This window comes from Pholis gunnellus (genome assembly GCF_910591455.1).
Source record: "Pholis gunnellus genome assembly, chromosome: 9".
Taxonomy (NCBI): Eukaryota; Metazoa; Chordata; class Actinopteri; order Perciformes; family Pholidae; genus Pholis; species Pholis gunnellus.
Genome location: NC_136535.1, coordinates 10930917 through 10947118, shown reverse-complemented (window position 1 = coordinate 10947118; position 16202 = coordinate 10930917). Strand labels below are relative to the sequence as shown.

General features: G+C 41.8%; 3 protein-coding genes across 4 annotated transcripts; all 3 read left to right on the top strand.

Moving 5' to 3' along the window:
- Nucleotides 1-1064: 1064 nt before the first annotated feature.
- On the top strand, nt 1065-3925 carry LOC306700740 (fructose-bisphosphate aldolase C-like). Of its 2 annotated transcripts, XM_079165836.1 has the most exons (9): nt 1065-1098; nt 1802-1938; nt 2081-2292; nt 2466-2520; nt 2623-2783; nt 2870-2953; nt 3072-3246; nt 3357-3556; nt 3671-3925. In XM_079165836.1, the coding sequence occupies exons 2-9, from the start codon at nt 1827-1829 to the stop codon at nt 3761-3763; spliced, it is 1092 nt and encodes a 363-aa protein (XP_079021962.1). In that variant the 5' UTR covers nt 1065-1098; nt 1802-1826; the 3' UTR covers nt 3764-3925. The 2 variants fall into 2 exon arrangements, with proteins under 2 accessions (XP_079021962.1, XP_079021963.1); XM_079165837.1 differs by lacking the exon at nt 1065-1098 and having other exon boundaries at nt 1675-1938.
- A 2374-nt stretch (nt 3926-6299) lies between these two features.
- On the top strand, nt 6300-11394 carry srsf1a (serine and arginine rich splicing factor 1a). The gene is made up of 4 exons (XM_079165661.1): nt 6300-6750; nt 7294-7472; nt 9433-9605; nt 9787-11394. The coding sequence occupies exons 1-4, from the start codon at nt 6563-6565 to the stop codon at nt 9976-9978; spliced, it is 732 nt and encodes a 243-aa protein (XP_079021787.1). The 5' UTR covers nt 6300-6562; the 3' UTR covers nt 9979-11394.
- Nucleotides 11395-11937: 543 nt separating this feature from the next.
- dynll2a (dynein, light chain, LC8-type 2a) lies at nt 11938-15558 on the top strand. The gene is made up of 3 exons (XM_079166695.1): nt 11938-12087; nt 12654-12813; nt 13728-15558. Exons 2-3 carry the CDS (start codon nt 12682-12684, stop codon nt 13863-13865), a joined length of 270 nt encoding a protein of 89 aa, XP_079022821.1. The 5' UTR covers nt 11938-12087; nt 12654-12681; the 3' UTR covers nt 13866-15558.
- Nucleotides 15559-16202: the final 644 nt, after the last annotated feature.

The following is a 16202-nucleotide window of genomic DNA, read 5'->3' as shown; positions in this document are numbered from 1 at the left end:
TCCACCATGTCTGTGTTGTGGCAGGCAGTCCAGTGACCCATATCTAGTTTCTGAGGCACACTGACCCACAATAATGAAGAGAGGAGTCCCTTGAAATGCAGGCGAGCCGTCCCACCGAGTCAAACTAAATACCTACACCTTGTAGCAGAACACACAACAGAAAACATGCAGTTTCCTGAGCTTATACTGCAATGATGCAGACCAACATACTAATTAATTCATGTAAATGTAATCACAACATTTTAGTTTCTCTGTGTTAGTTTCTCTGTGTTAGCATTTTTAAACAAACATTGTCTGAGGCAGTATAAAATGACCGGCTTCTAACTTTGTGAGCCGATGTAACACGTGAAAAAAAGTGGAAAATTCCTTCATCAAAATGGAAATGATGTAGTTGACCTCATTTTGGTCTAATTTGGGCCATATCACCACGTTCATTTACATTGACTGGAACCTGAAAATGATTTTTATTTCGGAAGCCGCTCCATCACATTCTTTACAGTTTAAAGCTCACATAAGAAGTTACAGAGTGCACGGATTGCTCTGAGACTGAAACACCCCTGAGAATTTGAGGACGAAGACCAAATTACCAGGAGACTTGAAACCTTCCTCTGGGCACATTTTTACTAATTAGAATATAAATAGCACGTCATGGGGCATGGTTAAACGCTTAAATTAGCTTGCTATAGGGGACGAGGGTCTGACAGAATACATTATTTTACAATCAGCCAACATGGGTGAGTTGACATAGTTAAAACACTACAATATGTATTGGAAACTCATAAATAATCATATATACACCATCAATGTAAGCGCTAGATTGAGATGGAGTGACTGAAGAAATGCTAAAGCAGCCGTATCAGCATGAAAAACAATAATCTGCATGGCTGGAGAAAAAAACAACGTCTTTATTTAAGTAGAACAATAATTCATCAAACATGTTCTAACTTATTTGGGGCAGAGGCGGGTGTACAAGCACCGCCCAGGGGTGTCGGCTTGTGAGGTGTGACACACTTGAGCTGGATACAAACCAGAGCTGACTGAGAGTCTCCAGTCAGTGTTCATCACATCAGTGGACAAGACACGCTTGATTTCTGTCAGGTAAGAACTTGCTCATCTCTCTTTTTTAAATGTAGGGTTATATCACTGACTTCAGTGAGTACATCTCTTTGCACTGCTTCAAGCTGTTAACCGTAAAACTTGCAGTTGTTAGAAAGTTGGTGTAAATTGCCGATTGATTTAAAGTTATACCTAACTTAGGTTTACTGATAACTGATATGTTTCTACTTGCAGCAACTCTAAACTTCACTTCATCTTATACACCATAAAAACAATGGTTGAGTCAATTTTACATTTGAACTTTTAATGCCTCTGTTGTATTTGTTTCCGAACTCTTTAGTCTTTTTCTTGTGCTATTCTAACATGTGATTTCTAGGGATCAAAAAAGACAACATTCACTATCTTATGTGTATTTGGTGAGTGGTTTAGTTCATTTGATGTACATTCATAAGATGCTATTGTAATCCATCTTTTCTTTTTTACCCAGACATTGGTATTTTAAAACATCGTCTCCTGAAGATGTTACTTCAGCAGGTTCAGAACTCATTAAAACCCAGTTAAGAAAACACCAATAAGAACTGTTGTCTCAATATCATACATCCTTAACATGGCTCCACTCCTTTAACACAGATAGAGAAACAAATGTGGATGAACCTTTAGACATTTTCTGTCTTAACAAACTTTACGGATGGGTAATATCTGTCATTGTTTGGTCATTAATGTGTGAATAATACAATCACATCAGGCTGTAGGGCAATCAGTCACTCGGGATGACGCACCAGTTCCCCACACTCTCCGAGGCACAGAAGAGGGAGCTACATGAGACTGCTCTACGCATAGTTTCTCCAGGGAAGGGCATCCTGGCTGCAGATGAATCTGTGGGTCTGTAGCACTCTTTCTTTTCTTTCAACTGTAGAAAACATGCCATTAATGTTGCAGTCTGACCATCACACTCAACAGTCCAAGACCATCCAGGCCAAAGAGCGCACAGAATGGACATTAACATCTAAAATGTTATCTGCAGGCAGCATGGCTAAGCGCCTGGCCCAGGTCGGGGTGGAGAACACAGAGGAGAACCGCAGACAGTACCGGCAGATACTCTTCAGTGCAGACGATCGCATCAACGGCTGCATTGGAGGGGTCATCTTCTTCCACGAGACGCTGTACCAGCACTCTGATAACAGCGTTCCCTTTGTCAAAATGATCAGGGAAAGGGGCATCATGGTCGGCATCAAGGTGTGGCAGTTTAGTTCCGAATAATATAAATGTGGAGCGTCAAATAGTACCAACCCTTGTGGGAATAGGTTGATTATCTGATCGAATGTGTATCATCATGGCAATGCATTCTGATTATCAGTCGTTTCTGTATATGAGAATTTAACATCACATCTTTATGCCTTATTCCTCAGGTTGACAAGGGTGTCGTCCCCCTGGCGGGAACTTGTGGAGAAACTACCACACAGGGTCAGACAACAGAATATTTTGGTTTGCTGCTGATATCGCTCACAACCCCACAGAGGAATGCATATAACAAGACAAACTATCACTCCTTTGTAAACCTCACAGGTCTGGATGGATTGTCAGAGCGCTGTGCGCAGTATAAAAAGGATGGAGCTGTCTTTGCAAAGTGGCGCTGTGTGCTTAAAATCAGTGACGCCAATCCGTCTCAACTGGCTATCAGAGAAAATGCAAATGTTCTTGCGCGCTACTCCAGCATCTGCCAGCAGGTCAGAACCCAACAGTGTAAACCAATGTCTATACACATTTATGATGCATCTGTGTTGGTCTGATGGTCTTTCCTTTTCTCGGCCAGCACGGCATTGTGCCCATCATAGAGCCGGAGATTTTGCCTGATGGAGATCATGACCTGAAACGCAGCCAGTACATCACTGAGAAGGTGGCTTTCTACCTCTTACATACTGCATGTGCATGGCTGTGTGACGGTGTTACTGCAAGAGAGGAAGGGAAGTATACCTGTCTGCTGTCCCTTTGGTGAAACAATGTGTGTATTGCAGGTCCTGACTGCGGTGTACAAGGCCATGTCGGACCACCATGTGTACCTGGAAGGCACTCTCCTCAAACCCAACATGGTCACCGCTGGACACAGCTGCTCCACTAAGTACAGCCCAGAGGAGGTTGCGATGGCAACTGTCACCGCCTTGCGCCGTACCGTCCCCCCAGCGGTCACAGGTGACCCAGACCCAGAGCACTGTCGTGTCTGGAGAGGATTTTACGGAGATATGTTTGGAGTCTGCAGCAACGAAATGAAAGTAAAACCAGATTCTTTTGTTCACGCACAGGAGTGGCTTTTCTCTCGGGCGGTCAGAGTGAAGAAGAGGCCTCTGTCCACCTCAATGCCATCAACAACTGCCCTCTGGCCAAACCCTGGATCCTAACGTTCTCCTTCGGCCGAGCCCTGCAGGCGTCTGCACTCAGAGCCTGGAGAGGACACAAAGAGAACGAGAAAGCCGCCACTGAGCAGTTCATCAAGAGAGCAGAGGTACGTCCGCCTCTTGTTTCCTGCAGATCCTGATCCCTAACTTGACCACTAACCAGTGTTTGTGTACTATTCTGTGTTTATTTGCTTGTTTATTAATGACTTCTCTGTCCACAGGCGAACAGTCTGGCATGTCAGGGGAAGTACACCGGTGGTGATAACTATGGCGAGTCTGGCCAGCGCAGCTATGGCTCCTGTCATGCATACTGAGTATTTTGAGAAGCCGTGTTTCCATAAGCATTGTGTTTGTCTTCCAGCACCATAACAAAGAGGAACTGTAATGTAGCTAATTAGGTTATTTCAGGACTCTCATGATGATGTTACATAAAAAACAAGTGACAGCGTGTTTTCTTGTCCTGACAAATGAGGACAGTCAGCCTTGGATATTTCTAATGCATATATTTGGGATATTTGCTTTACGTTTGTTATGGATGTACATGCTCTTGTGACAGTAACTAAAGCTTTAAAATCTTGCATTTATTTATTGAGTATGTACAATTGAGTATCATAAATACTAACGAGCCATTTGCTGTTAGTAAATTGGATATTAGCTGCTGAGCAATGATGTTAGTTTGTATTAAAATTACTGAATTTCTGCAGTAAAATTTCCCAGTGATGTGGAAATATCTTCAAGATGTGCAAAACTTCTCTGTGTACCGGTGTATGTAGTTCTGTTAGTGACTATGCACAATTAGAAATATTGCAATGTATGACACAATGTTATTTTATTGCATCTTGTCATTCTGAATTTTTCTAATAGTCTGATCAACATAGTTCAAATGTAAGCGTTCAAGCAATAAAACAGTGTTCAGGTTCAGTCTGGTGTGGGTGTTTTGTTTTATGTTAGTGAGACTGACAATCGTAGTGTAAACTGTTGGGTTTCCAATACAAGACTCAAAGGTAAAATATGTCCCATAGTTATACTTCTTTAGTCCTCTTGATATAAAATATATCAGATAAGATAAGTTATAACTTTTTTCCCCCGAGGGAAATTCTTTTGCAGCAGTTGCAGTACCAAGTAGGACAGAGTGCAAATATGAAACATCATTACATTTGCAAATATATAAATATCAAAAAACAGGGATGGGAAATCCATACAATCCAAAATATACAATATGTGAGGTCACATTTTAAGTACAGGTAAGTGCATATGGTTCATTCAAAACGTTGAATAATGTTCATGATATTGCATGTAATGTCCCATTATTGCACATTATGTCCCAAAAACCAAAGAGCTGTAATGACTGTAATCTCTGGAGACAAAGTAAGAGAGAGAGAGAGAGAGAGAGAGAGAGAGAGGAGTTTTCTACGTAATATTAAACTTGTATTTGTCCGGCTGATCACATAACCTGTAATTAAGGTTAGCATCAGTTAAAAGAAGGTATATTGTATTTGGAGAGAATACTTAATTGGCATGGATTTACTTCTTACCAATTATTTCACAGAACAGTAGATTATCATAATAGTTGCATGAGCCAAGTCAAAATATGTAATTAATAATTGCATGTAGGCATATTCAGAACAGGTAGGCTTATAGTTTTCTTAAAACACGTTATTTTTCTTTCAATAACGTATCTGTCTACCCAAGGACTATGAAGGAGTAGCTGTTAGCCAGTTTACTGTTAAAGACCTGCACCCCTTCTCAACAGTGGAGTCAAAGAGATTTTGGTAACAACTAATAAGTCTGTCAGTGTGTATTGATTTGTTTCATACGTAGTTATTAATAAGGGGAGCAGCTGTGTTGTTATGAGTTATTTTGAAGCTGCTAGTCCCACCACTCCACCCAACACACCTTAACAATAATAGTTTAATAGTTCAATAATAGCACCTCTCAACTCCAAATATATAATAATAATATACTCCTCCCTGGAGGAATGTTCTCAGAGTTACATTGTTGTTGCCATTGAAACAGTAGAGTCAACAATAGTGAGCTATTTAAACATTTCTGCTGTTGCTGTTTAGACACTTTGTTTAATAATAAAGCAATGTTGATTCTTTTTTAATTAATTGTATTTTTCTCACAAAATAATCAAAAATAACCGATAAGAGTATCTGTAGTACTATTATAGATACTAGTACTATTATCAGTGACTACCTGCAGTTATTCAGAGACACTTTGCATCTTAAAAGTGTTGATACGCAGATTCTGCCTCATAGCACAGAAGACAGACCGGTTTTTCTCCTTGAAGCACAAACATGTATTCACTTTCACATCTTGCATTACAATTCTTCTCTTCTTGGACATTTTGGGTTTGTTTGTGGATCTTTTTCAATTCAATCACTTGTTGGACACCCGCTTTACGGGCTGTTGCCTCACCTATCCACCTGTTGTGATAGTTTATTGTCACACTGCTGTGAGTCAATAATAGTGGTGTAACATATCCCAAAATTATGATATTAAAAGTCATAATTATGACTTTCTATCTCATCATTTCGACTATGGGGATATGTTTATTGTCAACTTTTCATACTAGTTATTTTTTGCCACATAACATGACGTGGCAGGCCGACTTGAGTTTGACACGTGGACTAAAGGAGAAAAAAGCATTTTTACCGCAATTCTTATTAATGTGCACTGTCAATTTTAATAAACCAATAAATTAAAAAAAATAGTTAAAGTGCACCATCCTTCTATTAGTTACATGTTGTTTCGTTACTGTCAAATAAATTACTGGTGGTCGTCACTACACCTGATCCTTTTCGCGGACTATTTCGTAAGGCGGATGTGTCCGCGCTGGCTGCGGTGTTTCCGGTATCAATGAAAGCTTCTGTGAAGGAGCGCGGGTCCTGAGGAGAAAACAGGAGTGGTGGGCGTCTCATTGGAAGTACTGTCGCCCCACTTCAATGCCCTTCAGGTTGCAGAGTGAAACTGCGCTTTTGATCGCTTTCTCCTCTCTGATCGACACACTCGCGCGTGGCTGGAGTCTGATCTCCGTGTGGCTCCGCCGACCCTGCAGGATCTCTTGCTAGCGAACAGTTAGGTTGAGTAGCGAGCTATCGTGCGCTGCGATGTCGGGTGTTGTGCGAGGCCCCGCTGGGAACAACGACTGCAGGATTTACGTGGGGAACCTCCCTCCCGACATTCGCACAAAAGACGTGGAAGACGTGTTCTACAAATACGGGACGATTCGAGATATCGACCTGAAGAACCGGAGGGGCGGGCCGCCTTTCGCCTTCATTGAGTTCGAGGACCCCAGGTAAGCTGCTGATAAGGCCAGCCCCGTTGTGTGGCTGACACACTCGTGTGCAAACGCGGGCTCAGACTATTCCCTGGACTCACTGGTACTGTACGATGTACCTGACGTGGTGTGTGCTGTTCCGGTTTCCAGTGTGTGTGTGTTTTTAATCGAGGTCCAACGTTCGCTCACGCGCCCGAAACACTTCGCTAGTGCCCGTGTGTGTTAGCACTGCGTCCTTAACGATATGTCAATACAGTTAACGATACAACAAACACTTTGCATTGTCCCTGGCTACTAGATTAGTCAATGCACTCCTACATTTACGCGGAGTAATATTTCTTAGCGAACGAATAACAAATGACATTGTGTTTTGTCTTAGCACAAATGGAGGCAAAATGACTGTGTTGCCGTGCACGTCTGCACGGCGGATTAGCAACCGTAAACTGGACCGAACTAACGTTAGCCGTTAGCATGGCTGACCCCGTCTAAGTATGTGTGTGTCAAACTTAACTGTCCGCCCTCCGTGCGTGTTGTGTTTAAACTGGACCGTTTCGTTATCAGGGACGCTGATGACGCGGTGTATGGGCGAGACGGTTACGACTATGACGGCTACCGGCTGCGCGTGGAGTTTCCTCGGAGCGGCAGGGGCTCGAGAGGCGGCTTCAGTGGGATCGGTGGAGCTCCCAGAGGAAGATACGGGCCTCCGTCCAGACGCTCCGAGTACAGGGTCATAGTGTCGGGTAAGTAGTCCTTTTAAAATGGCTCATATACAGAGAAGTCAGTGTAGTCTATCCGCTGCCTGAAGGGCAGTTTGCTGAATGCTTCTTAATTGAAAGTAACAGTCGAAGAGCCGACTTTGTTTGAAGTTTGAGAGGTTGCATCCCAACAAACGTTTGCTAAAAGTTGAGCTCCAGTTTGTTTGGTGTGTTAAAGTCAGAAATGTATTAACAGTACAGTCATCTTTATACCTAGAACACCAGGAAAGGTCAATGCAAGACCACTGCGGGTGTGAAAAGTCATAAAACAGGACTGATGTGTTGTACCTTAGTGTGTTCATGCATTATTATTTCCAACCAGGACTTGTCAAACTCTTAATTTAGATCAGCTATACATTTACATCCCTCCACTCTCACATGTTAAATCTCTGCCAATAATAAGTGAAATCCTTGCAGAAATAAGTACTAGCAGAATTGTACGCTGTTCTGTGGAGTTGCTTCTTAACGAAGTGCTCTAAATGAAGTTAAGTACCCTCTCATAAGCAGTGATGCAATGTGTCTAGGGCTTTTATTGTGAAAGGTAAGAATGGAAAGCTGTAATACACCTCTGCTGCTGTTGACATGGTGTGAGCAGTGATGAGTTTCTGAACTTGGTTCAGAAAATGAAGTCCCCGTGTTATTATGGAATTACCTTCATAAATTATAGGTGCAAATTGAAACCCTCGGCTACAGTGCTTATGTGCCATATTTCGCTCTGTGACTCTACTTTGACAACAAGCTGTGAGCGTCAAGAACGTTTGTATTTGTAAAAACCAGAAGTACGCCAGCAGCAAGTGGAAGCAGAGCTCCTCTGTTGCACATTGACGATACTAATGAAATGGGATGTTGTACGGTTTAAATGACAGCTTATTAATATATTCATCTAGTATCAGTGACCACTGAAAATGTAAACCAACGTGTCCTTGCATTCTGTTGTGACCGTAAAGCTTAATTAATAATCTCCACAATGCCAGGCTTGTTAATATGATTTGTAGACCAGGACAATGCGCATTGATCAACATAAACAAATAACTGTAACTGATAACGGTGCTCACGGGAGGCCTTGTCTGATCACTGGGCGCAGTATCGGCCGATACAGATCACAGGGTCTATCTCAAGCCTTTCATTTAGAGATGAGAAATTACAATGAATTGACAAAAGTTGAGTCAATAGTAAATGTACAGTAGACGAGCAACATAGGCAACATATTTCACTCTCTGAGCCCTTTTTCTGCAGCGATCTCGCTGAATTGCTGTTAAGATGAGCCCTTATTACACCGGCTTTGCTTTTTTACACTGAACCAAACAAATCTGGCATGATGCTGCTCCAGTCGGGATTTCAAATAGTATGGCGGCATAAAGTGTAAAGCTGTGTTTTTGCAACTTGGCCTTGCATGAGCCATCAATGTTTCGTGTCCGTACCGTTTTTATACAGAACAGCGAGGTAGAATAATGACGCAACATTCCGGCCTTGAACACACTGTAAAAAGTGCTTTAGAGACACGACTCAGCTCTGGTGAAGCCGTTTCAGTGATGTTAAGAATTTGTGTCGTGTGTTGCATTGTCTGATCGGGCTTTATAGAGATCCCCAATACAGCTGTTTAGAGGCTGATTGCACCCGTGGTTAATGCACCAGGAAGGTTCGTTTTCATCTGTTGTCTTTGGCCAAACGGTGAGAAGGCAAATGGAATAAAAATGACGCATCTAAATCTAAAATGTCATGAGTTTCAACCTGTTATTAACTGCATATTAACATGTCTTCTTTCAACTCCAGTTGGTCTCAATTGAATGAATTTGAAATGCTGATGTGTCACCAAATCCTGCAGCTTCTGTTCGGGGGAAACAAAATAAGTTGTGTAATTCTAACATGTTGACGTTTTTCGCACACAAACCGAGCTGGACAGTTCGCCGTGCGTCAGCTGATGTAGCTTTGGATAACGTTTCAGGACTCCCTCAGAGTGGCAGCTGGCAGGACCTGAAGGACCACATGCGTGAAGCGGGCGACGTGTGCTACGCCGACGTTTTCAGAGACGGAACCGGGGTTGTAGAGTTTGTGCGCAAAGAAGACATGACCTATGCCGTTCGAAAGCTGGACAACACCAAATTCCGCTCCCATGAGGTATGTGTAGTGATTTGGTTCATTCTCATGGACAATGTTTCTTTGCCGTGTCCAGGTGAGTACGTCAAGACATGCTACACCGTTTGAAGCACCACCTGGCCCTCATTTCCATCTATGGTTTTTTCCCCACCATAGGCCGGAGTGTTGCCTTTTCAATGTCAAGTTCTCTTGTGTCCGCCAGGGAGAGACTGCTTACGTTCGTGTGAAATTAGACGGTCCCCGCAGCCCAAGTTACGGAAGATCACGCTCCCGCAGCCGTGGCAGTCGGAGCAGGAGCCGCAGTCTCAGCGCCAGCCGCAGCCGCAGCAACTCCCGAGGCCGAGGGTCGCCCCGCTACTCGCCTCGTCACAGCCGCTCTCGCTCCCGTTCTTAAACCTTTCTACCACCGATGTTTTGACCCTTTTTTGATGTATACCCTCCTGTTTTTACCTCCTTTTGAGTTTCTCCAGATGTCGGCAATTGATTTCAATTTTTGCATTTCATGTCCCGATGTCCTTGTGGATGATCTTGGTATGTTGATGTACCCTCCTCTTCCTCCTCCTCTTTCGCCCTCTCCCCCCCACCCTCTCCAGCTGCTTTTGTCCTCTTTGTTTTCTCCTCCTCTCTCTGTCCTCTCAGTTTTTGCAACATGAGGAATTGTGCTGTGTGGAACTTCAAAAATGTTGAGTTGTTATAAGCTGCACTCAACGTTTTTGCAAGTATTGACAATTGAGTTTTGTTTTTGTTTGTTTTTTTTCAAAAACACACAGAGCTTCTCTCATTGGATATGTGGGGTGGGCTGGTCGGACAGGGAGCCCGATGCTTAACTGTACTTTACCCTTGTGTCTTCCTCTTAGACATCTGAAGAGAAGGATTAAAGTGATTTGGAATAAAACCATTGTGGAGCACATGTCATTTGTATGGTCAGGATAGGACATCTAATTGAGGAGCAATCAGGTCGGGGCAATGGTATGCTTCATATTCCATAAATTGAACGTTTTGATCGGTTGCCATTTCATGCATGTCATATTTAATAAAGCCATATGTGCTGTACTTTGTTTTATATATATATATATATATACTATTTTTAACTTGCTACTCTGGCTTGTGTCAGAATAAGCAGTCCTAGATCAAGTGTTGTGATGTAAGTGTAACATCTTTGCTGTCAAATGTAACAAAATCTGAATCACTTTGTTGCAAAAAACGTCCCACTTTTAACGTTAAAATGTCCTCATTGGTTAAAATGTTTTAACTTCAGGGAGCTACAGTTTTTGTGCTCGGTGGTGTTTTTTTTTCTTTCTTTCTTGATCTGACATGAGTGCACAAAAATGGAAAAATGAGGCCCAAAAACCTTGACATTTTATTCTAACAGTCTGCCTCTGATTTTCTTCCTGGTATTTCAAGGTTTTGATTGGAGGAGTGGCTCAGTGGATCCCAATCCTTGGAGCTGGATGAGTGGATCGATTAGGACAGGGATAGGCAAGGATGGATGCTCGGAACGGGATCAGGTTTTCCAGGATTCAAATGAGTTTGATTTCAGAACTAATTAACAGGAGTCCCAGAGCAACATTTTTTTTTCCCCATTAGGCCCCCCAATGCCTATTTAAAGTTTTTCATTGGTAATGGCTTTATTTTACAAGAAAACCAAACTGAGGACCAGGAAGTTGGATCAAAGGATGGAGTCGTAGATGCCTGGTATGAAGGAATTATAAATTGGGGAGGTTGGGAGGGGGTTTCATGTGGGAGTAGTTTGTATGTTTGATTTTTGCTTAATCTTGCTTTTTCTCTTAGCATTTTCAATAAAACACTTTCAAACGACAATACTTTAGTTTGTTTTTATTTGAAACCCAAATGTCGATGTATTAATCATTTGAAAGCTTCTTCCTTCACGTAATAGTTACAACTTCAGCCCAGCACATTCCTTCCACCATTCATAACCACTTCATTATCGTTAAGAAGAAATTAAGAGATGATATAATGGTAAACCTGAAACCAATAGAGCAGGAAATTAGGTTGTTAATTTGCATAAAAGCATCACTTTCAAATATGACACCAACGCAGTAGCAGCAGTCCACATGTTCAGTATTCACAGCTCCAGTGTCTCATCCGTGACGACAGCTGATGAAAACCCCTTTTTACACACAGCAAAACGATACCTGCTCGTGGCCAAGGTCTCGTTTCCTTTTTAGCCCACACTCGGTGGTGTATACTGTGAATGATGCATTGTGGGATGAAATAAGATGCCGGCAGACAGGAGCTGGAGAAAAACGCTTGCAACACACGGGGAGGCTGCAGCTCAGCCAATGGCAGCGTGCAGCATGCAGCAGAGGGGCGGGGAGCTGTTGGAGCGCAGCAGAGAGAGCCAACCTACCTACATGCTTATTGTGTAAATCTTTAAAAAGCAATTAGCCGCAGCATCATCTAAACCTCCACCCCCTCCTCTTGCTGGGTGAAATACATATTTATTTTGGGAAATAATTGTTTTCATTCGGCTCAAGAAAAGGTGAGTTGCAGATTCCCTTTTGTGAAAAAGATTGACTTGCGTGTCATGACATATTTCTGATCCGAGTTTCTCTTGTGATGTTGAGCTTCTTTATTTTCTTTTACTGTATGGCTTACTGTATTTCGACTGGTATGATGTAGACTGTGCTGCCATGGATAACAGCAGGTATATATATATATATATATATTTTGCCCGAGCACATGAGTAATCAGATACATCTTGATACTTCTGGTCTCCTGATGCACGAGCTGCTTTTATCGGAAAGTGATTTTGCCAAGTAATATAACTCCACCTGTATCAAGTTTCGCAGCCAATCTATGCAACACCCAAGTCATCGTTTCGACATAACACACGAGCGCAAGTTCCGATGATGAATCAGTGCACATGTCGGGGGGGGGGGGGGGGGGGGGGGGAAACACGGTGTCAAACGACCGTTCTTCTGCGTATGAATGATGTTTTTTTTTTTTTTGCGATGATCCGGCTGGCCTAAACTATCCCCATCATCGCCCCACGTGCGGTTTTTAATTCCCAGTGCAGTGAACGGGCTCCTTTTATTTCTTCCTCAGGCAGGCATCCTCCTCCTCCTCCTCAACCATGACTGACAGGAAAGCTGTGATCAAGAACGCAGACATGTCCGAGGACATGCAGCAGGACGCGGTGGACTGTGCCACCCAGGCCATGGAGAAGTACAACATAGAGAAGGACATAGCAGCCTACATCAAGAAGGTGAGACAGGACGGCTGCATGGACGCTCTGTACGCTTACATCACTGGCACACGAGCCGCACATTCGGAGCCCGTTTTTTATTCCCACGTCTATTTTTGTTTCTATGTGGAGACGAGGCGCTTGTGATCAGGGCCGTAGCCAGGATTTTTTTTGATCAGGAGTTCACAAGCGCCCCCCCCCCCCCCCCCCCCCCCCCCCTTACGCACGCTCACACACATATATATCACACTCAAGTGTTTGTATTGTTCATATTTTATGTTGATTGACAACAGGAATGTCTTACACTAGAACAGACAATAAAAATATATATTTTTTTAAAAGTACAAACTTGATAATGGACCTAAACCATATTTATCAAAAGCCAGGCTACATTTAAGTTTATGCTTAATGCTCTAATGCTTTTTCAAAGCCTTTTGAATTCAACTATATCATGATTTTGATTTGCTTTCCCCTGGGAGCAATAATTATTCTCTTATTTATTCATTTATTGGCCTAATAGTTTACCCCCAAATTCCAAGAATGAAAATTATCATCAACTTTTTCATAATTGGATAATAATTTCAGTCATTTTCCAATCAAAAATATCAAATCTTTGCGAGCGCACGTTGGTTCGGATAAAACAAGCAGTTCTGAAGATATCCTCAATGGTGCCTACGTCCTTGGTCATGATATTAAAACTGCTTTTAATGTGTGACCATTTTTGTGTTTTTATGTTTTTAGTTTATAGCTTTTATATATGATTTTAATGTAAAGTGTCTTTGAGTACCATGAAAAGCGCTATATAAATAAAATGTATTATTATTATTATTATTATTATTATATGTAAGCCAGATTTTGGAGATTGCAGCCATTGTTTATTTATTTTTAATTTTCTTTTTGGTTTACACTAATCGTCTTCTTTTGACCTTTTTCAGGAGTTTGACAAGAAGTACAACCCCACCTGGCACTGCATCGTCGGGAGGAACTTCGGCAGCTACGTCACCCACGAGACGAAGCATTTCATCTACTTCTACTTGGGCCAAGTGGCCATCTTGCTCTTCAAGTCTGGCTGACAAGTTTCTGATGGGTGTTGAGGAGTTTTGCTCCCTGAACCTAGATCGGAAAATGCACTGGTGGCTGATGTCTCCCATACACTAATAACGACATACCATAATGATGCAAACCCGGCCGTGCGCAATTGCATGGACTATACACTATTTAATATGTATGTTACAGTAAGTTTACTTTTCGATGGTTGCCATTTGATTGCAACTGAAGTAGTTTTTGTTGATGCTGTTAAATTCTAGGTTGTAAAAGATTTCAACGTGGCCCTTGATTGTATAATAAAGGAAAGCTGTAGAATGTAGTGGTGCATCTGCTTTCCTTCACAAGTGGCATCGCCAGCCCCTGTTATGAGACTCCATCTGTCGGTTTAGATGGTAAAATCGTACTGCGTGCACCAGTTTAACAATTCATTATCAAGATATTAACGTGTGATCATGAAAAGAAGTTGAACAATGGGGCAAAATAGTCTTCACATGGTGAGTTATTTCTCGGCCTTCCTTTGGTTTCCACGTAAACAAACAGCATGGGTTCAGTTTATTACCGCTATTTTACTCATTTAAAGAAATTATGTTGTCTGGACATGCAAATGCAAAACCTTTTTAATGTTTTCAATTTGGATTTAAAATAACATATCCAACGGATTTCAGACAAAGATGTCACAACATCCGACAAACTTGACATTTTTGGACCCAACACAAGCCAGTGCACACATTTCCAGGGGTGTTTAGTTTTCACTGTGAGGGACGATGGAGCAAAGGAAGCTCACAAACACAGACCTTAAGCCTGTAATGTCCGAGTAACAACACTGCAGACTGGTCACCAACATCTTCCAACTCATCTACCGAGATTTTATTCTTGTAATCCTGTGTTTCTGCATGTTTGGAGGATAATAAACACCATTTCTTTAACTGTCATCCAACACAAACCTAAGCTCACCTTGAAGCTGAATCATTTATTTAACTTTTGAGTATGTAGATATTGGACTGAGCTTTAGGAAGGCGATTTAGATAAAAACATCTGCAGTCAACTCCACCGATGCTACCAACACCCGTGCGTTTCAGATGGTCGTGTTGTCATGTGTTGCTTGTGATACTTTCAAGTTGCATTTACCATCAAACATTACTTTTTTTAAATGTAATTCTTTTTTTATGTGTACTGCCAGACATGCAGGAAATACGACACATTTAAGAGTACTTCTTAAAGCAACTGGAAGGAGGCGCATCTCTTGTTTTGCGCACTGATTTGGGGTTTCCTTTTTTGTCATGTCAGCATAATTAGTTTGAGAGGGCAATGCATGTTTGGATTCTTTAAGAGGGCAGGTTGGAAGGATTTAGTCCATGGAGTTAGTTAACGCCACACATTTCTCGCTGTGTGTAAAGACAATGTTTTCAGTTGCTAACTCCCATAATCCAACAATGGGTAAAATGTGTATCTCAAGTGTTAGCTTGGATTGACATCGAGGGAAGTCTTCCTAACTGTTGTCAATGTAAACTGATTTAGTATTGTTTTCCTCTGGCATGTGTTTTTGCTGTGTATATGTAGGAGCCGTTCCAATGCTGTTACATTTGCACAAAACGTGTGCCTGTCATTGCTCTCAACTGTAACCGGCTTGAGTACAATTGCACTTCATTAGAGTTACCCAGTAGGTTGCTACAGAACCAAAATCGTATAAACTCGATAAAATAAAAAAATAATAATTGTTGACTTATTACAGAGTGGCCTTTTTTTGTCATTGTCCCTCATTCGTCCCAGATATACGCCACTTAAATGTCTCTTCAGTGAATATGAAGCTAGCACCTGCAGCTTGTTAGCTTAGCTTAGCACTGAAATTGGCAAACAGCTAGAGATATAAAAACAAAATGTAACTAATGAGTGAGCTTAAGAGATTATTTTGTTACCTTTGGGCAGACCCAGTCAGCTTTTTTCCCCGTTTCCAATCTTTATGCTAAGCTAGGCTAACCGTTCATACTTACTGTAGAGACATGAGTGGTATTGGTCTCGTCATCTTTAACGCTATTTCCAAAAATGTCAAATCAGTCCTTTAAAGTGAGGGTATGTAACTTTTGCTAAACAGCAGCTACTTTCAACCATTATGTTATGCTAGCACCTGCTAAACTGGCGGAACAGTACCATACTAAGTCAAGTCAGTTTATTGATACAGACCTTTTCAAACTTGACAACATAAACATTTTCAAATGAGCCCATTTGTATTTCCTGATTTCTTATGAATTCAACTTTTAATTTGTCGTGTTCTTTTTCCAATGTTAGACTGTGCCACTTTAAGTCTATTGTAACAATTGACCATTCTAGCTTCTCCAATGTGAGATTCAACATATTTTCTCTTT

What these genes read in the sequence shown, in the direction of transcription:
- dynll2a (XM_079166695.1), top strand. Translation starts at nt 12,682, where the DNA reads ATGACTGACAGGAAAGCTGTGATCAAGAACGCAGACATGTCCGAGGAC. An exon ending in TAGCAGCCTACATCAAGAAG is followed by an intron (nt 12,814 to 13,727) that starts GTGAGACAGGAC and finishes GACCTTTTTCAG; the next exon opens with GAGTTTGACAAGAAGTACAA.
- LOC306700740 (XM_079165836.1), top strand. Translation starts at nt 1,827, where the DNA reads ATGACGCACCAGTTCCCCACACTCTCCGAGGCACAGAAGAGGGAGCTA. An exon ending in GGCTGCAGATGAATCTGTGG is followed by an intron (nt 1,939 to 2,080) that starts GTCTGTAGCACT and finishes TGTTATCTGCAG; the next exon opens with GCAGCATGGCTAAGCGCCTG. An exon ending in ACTCCAGCATCTGCCAGCAG is followed by an intron (nt 2,784 to 2,869) that starts GTCAGAACCCAA and finishes TTTCTCGGCCAG; the next exon opens with CACGGCATTGTGCCCATCAT.
- srsf1a (XM_079165661.1), top strand. Translation starts at nt 6,563, where the DNA reads ATGTCGGGTGTTGTGCGAGGCCCCGCTGGGAACAACGACTGCAGGATT. An exon ending in ATTGAGTTCGAGGACCCCAG is followed by an intron (nt 6,751 to 7,293) that starts GTAAGCTGCTGA and finishes TTTCGTTATCAG; the next exon opens with GGACGCTGATGACGCGGTGT. An exon ending in CCAAATTCCGCTCCCATGAG is followed by an intron (nt 9,606 to 9,786) that starts GTATGTGTAGTG and finishes TGTGTCCGCCAG; the next exon opens with GGAGAGACTGCTTACGTTCG.